The sequence below is a fragment of the Lynx canadensis genome, chromosome E2 (genome assembly GCF_007474595.2).
Source record: "Lynx canadensis isolate LIC74 chromosome E2, mLynCan4.pri.v2, whole genome shotgun sequence".
In the NCBI taxonomy this organism is placed as follows: domain Eukaryota; kingdom Metazoa; phylum Chordata; class Mammalia; order Carnivora; family Felidae; genus Lynx; species Lynx canadensis.
The window spans coordinates 19,282,554-19,289,895 of NC_044317.1; the positions used below are offsets into that span (position 1 = coordinate 19,282,554).

A 7,342-nucleotide genomic window follows, 5' to 3' on the forward strand; every position below is an offset into this window, starting at 1 on the left:
CAAGGGCTGGTGTAATCTAGTACCCTACAGACCTAAAGAAATTAATATCAAACCAAAAGAAACCAAATTTCATTTTGCCTTTTATTTACGAGTTTCATTTAAATATCTCTAATAGTCAGAAAATCAATGTCAAATAAGATCATGGGAGTACAGCTTAAAATACAAATGTCAGTAAATATTAAAGAACATGGTTAGTAATTTGTCCAAGTAAATGCTTGATAACAAATTATTTTCCAGGAAGCAAGTTCAACATGAGGTGCCCAAAGTATAAGGGACGGAGCTCCAGGCTGCTCGGGAAATGGTTGCATAGCAGTCCTTTCCCCCTCGGCGATGCGCGAGTCTGCTTGCATGACAGCTGTACCACCAGGCTTTAGACCCCAGCTCCAAACCTACTTGGGCTTTTTCCACCAGGGGAAGGAGTCATGTCAGAGACAAATGCACCACTTTAAGATGACACTAGGATGGCTCAGTTCCAAGATACTCTGGTTTAATCTGGGAAGTCAAGGCCTCCCAAGAACTGTCAAATGAAGATAGGTTACCAGGTACCGATGGATGAAAGAGTCAAGCCAGATTCATTCTGAACACATGTTCTTATTCCATACAATCCATTATTTTCTTCTTTAACTGACTCAAGTTCAAGCTGTTTATATTTCTCTTAGGCCTAAAAGGGTGCCAGCTCAGTTGTGTTTAGCCTGAACTTTTAGCCAGTGTGCCCAATACTAAAGACCTTTTAGGCCAATCATACTTCTGGAAAACTGTGTTTATATATTAACATACCTCAAAGTTCACATTTTCATTATAACACATTAGCTTTTTTTAATATATAACAAATTAGCTTTAATGTTACAAATAATATTTCAGAAAACCCAATCTAAGTAACTTGACTGAGGCTACTAACCCGCATTTAAAATGAATACCATCTTCTCAACCATTTTGACCAATTCCCAGTTAGCGGAGCTGTGATATTTATACATAAAACAATATCGAAATTATGCCAATATTACAAAGTTTCTTACCTAAAATTATATGCAATTTAAAGAAGCAAAGCATACTTTATTCAAGGTATATCCAAAATATTAAATGTTCAATCTTATTTTTTAGTTGATTTTAGAGGTCTCAATATGGAAATCTTTACTAAAAGGAATAATAAATGCTTTAGAAGACTGACAAGTACCACCAACCCCCTCTCAAATTCCAGTGTCCTCTGGCAGTAGCCCAGGTCTCAGAGAGGCCACAGACACCACAATTGTGGTCAAGGAGACAGACATGCTGGGGGTTAACCAGGAGACTCTCCTTGGAGCATTCATGGAAAGGGCTGACAGAGTTCACAGTAGAAAAAGGCAGACAATAAACTGGCCTTTCTTCCATCTCGATGTACTACAATTAGAAAGCAGGAAATATATTAGGCAGAGAAAAAACACAGATAAGCTTGGAGAAGCAGGTGGGAAGTCTGTATTCTCTCAGCTGTCCCGCAAGTTACTGAGTCAGACGCATTTTATGGCCTTTGCTAGGCTCCAAAACGGGATTCATACTCTGTAATCCCCGTAAATGCTCCGACGGTGTGCCAGGGTTTAGCTGACATAAAGAACAAAGGATGGCAGACAAGCAGTCTTCAACTTTAGCAACAAACCTTCATGCGAGCACAATGGCAGTCATTCACGTTTTATTTCTCAGTTATGATCCAGGAGGTCAAAAGGAACACTAATGATTTCAGAATAAAAGGACCAAGGCTTAAGCACTGACTGGAGCTGAAGCCCAATCACTGAAGAGCTGCACTGGAAAACAGACAGGGAAATGTCCCCAAGTTAAAAGCACTCCAACACTTGAATGAGTATCACTGGGACGTGAAAAGTCAAACTTTCTTTTTTCTTTCAGTGGATGGTACAAGGTGGAAGAGGAGGAGAGGGATCAACTAACGTAGTGCAGGAAGACAGAACTGTCAGCTTTGTGGGATTATATTTGTGTTTCCATTTAGGGACACATTTCCTGTTGTGTAAATGCCGGAGCATTTCACGAGAACACAAAATTCTTTCCCCCAAAAAGGATCCACAGGGTTTAATTTGAAATAAACACAAAGACTGTGCTGCCCACAGAAGCCATTACAGGTTGCAGTTTATTTTTGCCCCAACTCCTATACTAAATATGGTCTGGCTCCTGAGGAGAAGCCATGGCGGTTTATCCCACAGACTTAGGGCAAGCATCCCATCTGACAAATCTCACTCCTTCTTCCCCACTGCCTCTCAGGACACAGACAGGCAGCCCTGGTTAGTGACTTCTCAAGCTCTTCATGTTTTCACCTGTCCAGATTTGGGCTGAATCTTAGGTCCATAATCCACTGCATAAGCCAGTCCTGCCTGCACATCTGTCACAACTACCATATTACACGATCACATTTTCTCCTCCCCTGTAACCATTTGAAGAGGGAGCCTTCTTTCCGGACGATATTGCGTGCATATAGTCAGTAGCAGTAGAGTGAGGGAGTTTGGCAGAGCAGAGGTAGGAATATTAGGTGGAATGAACAGAAGAACGTTTGAGAGGTATAATCAGAAAGGCTAAGTGCTATAAATAGCCCCACAGAGGCTAAGCCCTGGAGCATATTTTATTAATGCCGGGAAGGCGAGGAGTTAAGGCTTAGATAGAAGTTACCTCCTAGTGTGGCTCAAGGTTCAAGGGGTGGGACACAGTGGAAGGTATCACAAGTGGCACGAGTCAATTCATCAGCTGGTCCAGAGGCCTCGCCCCCTCACTCTCAGCTGAAAACCAAGACAAATCATTCCAAGCATGCTTACAGCAGGCCTGTTTGCAAGTTTGAGGACTGTTTTAACATAAACAAAAACACACCAGGATGCAGCATCACAAAATGTTTTCACAAGTATAATCACACAAAAAAGTTAGAATATTGCATAGAAAAGAGTATTCTCTGTAAACCTAGGTCTTAGTAATTTAAAAATAAGTCCGCGATTGTAAATTGAGGAAAACTACCAAGTTTGCAGATTCTGCACAACATCAGGAAGTCCTGAAGTTCTTCATAGTCTTAGGACGATGATTACATTTACCCTTTGAAGGCTCAGGCTGATGATGGCTTAACGACAACAGCGTCTTTACAAAAGGACTTTGGCTATGGGCCCAAGCCAATTCTGTGGTCTCAATGCTCTGCCCTCTCTATGCAGAAGCAGTGACCAAAACACACTGTGGCATGAAATCACTGCTACCGTTTTTAAACCGAGCCTGGCTTTTCCTCATGTCAGTCTATTATTAAGCCCAGCTACCTCGGCCTGCCTTTTTAACAGTAAGGTCTGAATAGCCAGTTTAAGAGTAAGTGAAAATGTCTTAGAAAAAGCATTTAAGTTAACCTTGGCAATACGGGACACTCTTAACCCCCTTTGTAATATGCGTCAATTGAGTCTGAGTTAAAATACACCACGGTGACAGTGATGTCATCCCTGTACATCCTCGCCAAGTCCTCTGGCAAAGTCAGCATCGCTGTTAGCCGCTCCGGTTCCATCTCCCCATACTCATTGCTCCCTATGGCGTGTCTGATCAGACGTGTGGCTGCATTTTGGTCGGCCGCGCGCAGCCCCTGGGCTCTCCTCTGCTGCAGCAGGCTCTGCATGAGTCCTAGGTTGGCGGGTCTCTGGGCCAGGTCTGGCTTGTGCCGACTTGCTTCTGCCAGGTGCTCCACCACCAGCCTCACCACATCCTCATTGTCCAGCACGTCCCACAGGCCATCTGAGGCCAACACAAGGAACTTATCCTGGGGCCTCAGCCGGTGGTAGGTGACCTCAGGCTCAGCAGTCAGGTAGGGTGGAGTGTGGTAGTGTGGGGGGGTGAACTGGTAAATGTTGAGGGCCTCGGTGTCAAAGCCCCTCTCCAGGACACTGCGCTGCAGCTCTTTACTCCACTTCAGCTGGACATCCCCGAAGGCCCTGCAGGGCATGAGCACGCCCAGCAGCCTGTTGTCCACAATGACTGTCCTGTCCTCTGATTCAGGGTGCTCCCTCTTTAGCCGTGACAGCTCAGCTTGGTTCCAGGCATTGTGGTCGCGTGTGAGGGGCAGACAAGACCACATGCCATTGTCCTCCTGGACCCCAAGGATGGCCCGACAGTCACCAGCGTTTGCCACATGCAAGTGAACTCCATCAACATGGGCCATGCAAGCTGTAGCCCCAGAGAAGGCCACCTGGAGTGAAAGGTTCCTCGTCATCTCATCTTCCAGGGGGGCCTGGACTTCCAGCGAGATGTCAGAATCCAGTCTCTGGAAGGAATACATTAATGCTTCCTTAATGTTGAGTCCCATTTCCATGTGCAGGTCAAGCAGTTCCTGCCAGTAGACACGGAGGTGATCAAGGTGCACTGACGTGACATCCTTGTAGATACTGTCCCCTGGGTGCTTGAGCCATTGCAGGATGGGCATCAGGGGCTTCATGCTTTCCATGGCTCCCTCCATCCGCTCCAGGGTCTGCTGGGACATCAGCGACACCGCCACATAGTAGAAGAGCCTCTCGCTCACTGCTTGAGCACACGCATGGCCACCATGTCCATCGAAGATGCCAAACATCAGCCCGCTGGTCTGCAGGCAGGAAGCCACACCTCGCCGGTCCTCCACTGGGGAATTGGCAGCCAGTTGGTTGCTCTCAAACCGTAACACTGAATTTGGGGCTCCACTGACGAGGTCGAGGATCTTGTGAGCCGACTCACCGGCTCGCAGCACTTCATTTACCTGCTCAGGGCTGAGTTGCAAGTGGAAATCGTCTTCCTCTGTTGATGTGTGTCTGTAGGCTTTCTGCAGGGCAAAGCCACTGCACGGGGCACTGCTCTTCAGGGCGCCTGGTCCCTGGGAAAAGAGTCTCCATCTTGATTTATTTCTATTTGAGGCACACCTTGAATACAAACGTCTGCCCCCTTGTAACGTGGCAATGCTGTTCCTTGCAGAATTTAAGATCCAGAAGGGCAAAGTACTTGACATTATGCAGCGATACCGGCAAATGTGTTCCTTCCGCAAAAGGGGCTTTCTTTAAACCTGAAAATTAAAGAGTTGAAGAAAATTCAAATTTAATTTCTTAAAAACAGACTTCTGAAAACATTTATTTTGCTACTATTCTGAACAAAAGTGTTTTAAGATAAACCTTAAAAGAGTTGGGTGGTTCTGTGGGTTAAGTGACCGGCTTCGGCTTAGGTCGTGATCTTATGGTTCCTGACCCTGAATTCCTGATTTCAGGTTCTCTGCTGTCAATGAGGAGCCTGCTTTGGATCCTTCACCTCCCCCCTCTTTCTGCCCCTCCCCTGCTTGTGCTCTCTCTCTCTTTGAGCTCTCTCTCTCAAAAAACAAAATTTAAAAAAATAGTAAAACAGTTGACTAAATTCAAAATACTTAAGCAAGTCTCCCTACCTCCCATTACAACACATAAATAACATTTCAGAAAATGAGAAAAAACAGGATTTTTATATGATCTCCATTCATACCGAGCCACTGAAGGCTTCCCCACAGAACTCCCTCATTGCTCACAGCTGGCCCAGGGGCCCCTTTATATTTTCCTTCCCAAATCTTTCCCTTGCCAGAGCCCAGTGTCTAGCTCCCATGTTCGCTTTCCCCAACAGACTGTAAGTGTTTATTTAAATATCTATCTGCTTCTCCACTAGTCTATACGCTCCATGAATTCAGGAACCCTTACTCACCGGTGGCTCTCCAGCCCCATACAACACGCAACAGGTCCTCAAATACTGGCTAGACGCAGCATTTCCAAAGGCCCAATAGCACACCAGGTGTGACACCAGCTGTCTAACATCAGACACACTGCTTCACTTGCCTGAGCTCCAGAGGTCTGTCAGGGGGATGGGAATACCCGTCTTATAAGGTTTTGTGAGGATTCAATGAAATATGACCCTTCTGCTCCAAAAAGGTAGTTAAACTTTTATCATTAAGTGACTGTTCTGGTCACTCTGTATACATTTTTATACAACTGAAACCACAACTTACAATCTTTTTTTTTTTTCTTTTAAGCATTTTATTCATGATAAAGACATTTCAGGGATGTGTACTACCCTATTTTGGCATAAACAATCTCAATTTCCTTAACTGTTCTCCATTGTCGTAGATTTAGAAGTCGTTTCTACTGGCTATGGATAAAACACCAAATTGCACTGCCTTATGCACCAACCTTTTCCCTACTTAGGTTTTAATCTACTTATTTCCCAAAGGAGGAATCAGTAGGTCAGAGGGTGTAGACTCATAATGCCAAACTGATCTCCAAAATGTTCACATCTGCCTCCACAAGGACACGAAGGGAACAGTTTCCTACCACCTTCAACAGACGCTGAGGATACCTCTTCTTAGACAAAAAGCAAAGCAAAACAAACAAACAAACAAACAAACCCGCTCTATTTTGTATTTTCCCGGGTGACCTAAGAGGAGCGTTTCCCACGTGTTTTCGGATTTCGTTCAGGAGACCTGCCCTCTGCCAGTTTGCCTGTTGGGGCACTGGGAACTCTCAGAACTGAGGACCGTGCTCCTCCCCGCCAGCCCACCCCGCTGAACTTGGGGCAGGAACGGTAGGTCAACGCCCACAGAGGCCGCCTGGCACCTCCCACCCTCCAGGGCCCTGCAGAGAAATGAGGGAGCAGTGCCGGACGCAAGTTGGTCCGGCGCAGCCGGGACCCAAACAATTTCGCGTCCCTGAAGAAAACACAGGTCCCAAGTTCAAGTCTCTGCCCCACAGCCTCATAGATAAGAGTGCGGTCTCGGGAGTCTATCAAGCCCGATCGCGCCCATACCCCGGCGCGGCCACATCCCTGAGCTCCAGCTTCCCAGCCTGTAAAATAGGGAAATTCAGTCGAGGCGCCGAACTCACAGGGGTGCTCCAAGGGCTAACGCAGCTAGTGCGTGTGCCGGGGTCCGAAGCCAAGGGTCCTTGGCGAGTCCGAGAGCCCACGTGGCGCGTGCGCGCGGTGGGGTGACCGTGACTGCGGGCCCGCCCCCTCACCTCATTTCACCTCACCTCCGCTTTCCACCTCATCATCTGAACCGATTCTGACGGCCGCAAAGGGCTGGGCTCCGGGGACGCCCGGCGGGGCTGGAGGGGTCCCCATCCTGCGATCGCTCCCTTCCCTACCTCGGACCCTCGCTCCCCACTCACCAGCTTGCGCCACTGCCACCGGGTCCGTCCCGTCAGTTCCACGCCTGCGCACAGTGCTGCGGCAGCCGCCACTCCCGCCTCACCTCCTTGAAGCGTCCCCTTGTGCAGATCCAGATGGAAAAGGAAGCATCCTCTCTCCAGCTCTTATTGGTTCACCTGCGGAGGCGGGCCTTTGAAGGACAGAAGAATTACCCAATGGCTGAGGAGGG

The 7,342-nt window shown here is 47.3% G+C and overlaps 1 protein-coding gene across 1 annotated transcript; it reads right to left on the minus strand.

The window, feature by feature from the left end:
• Window positions 1-62: 62 nt before the first annotated feature.
• Window positions 63-7,234, minus strand: PDP2 (pyruvate dehyrogenase phosphatase catalytic subunit 2). The gene is made up of 2 exons (XM_030298868.2): window positions 7,134-7,234; window positions 63-5,020 (listed from the first exon to the last, which is right to left on the minus strand). Exon 2 carries the CDS (start codon window positions 4,964-4,966, stop codon window positions 3,374-3,376), a length of 1,593 nt encoding a protein of 530 aa, XP_030154728.1. The 5' UTR covers window positions 4,967-5,020; window positions 7,134-7,234; the 3' UTR covers window positions 63-3,373.
• Between the last annotated feature and the right edge of the window lie 108 nt (window positions 7,235-7,342).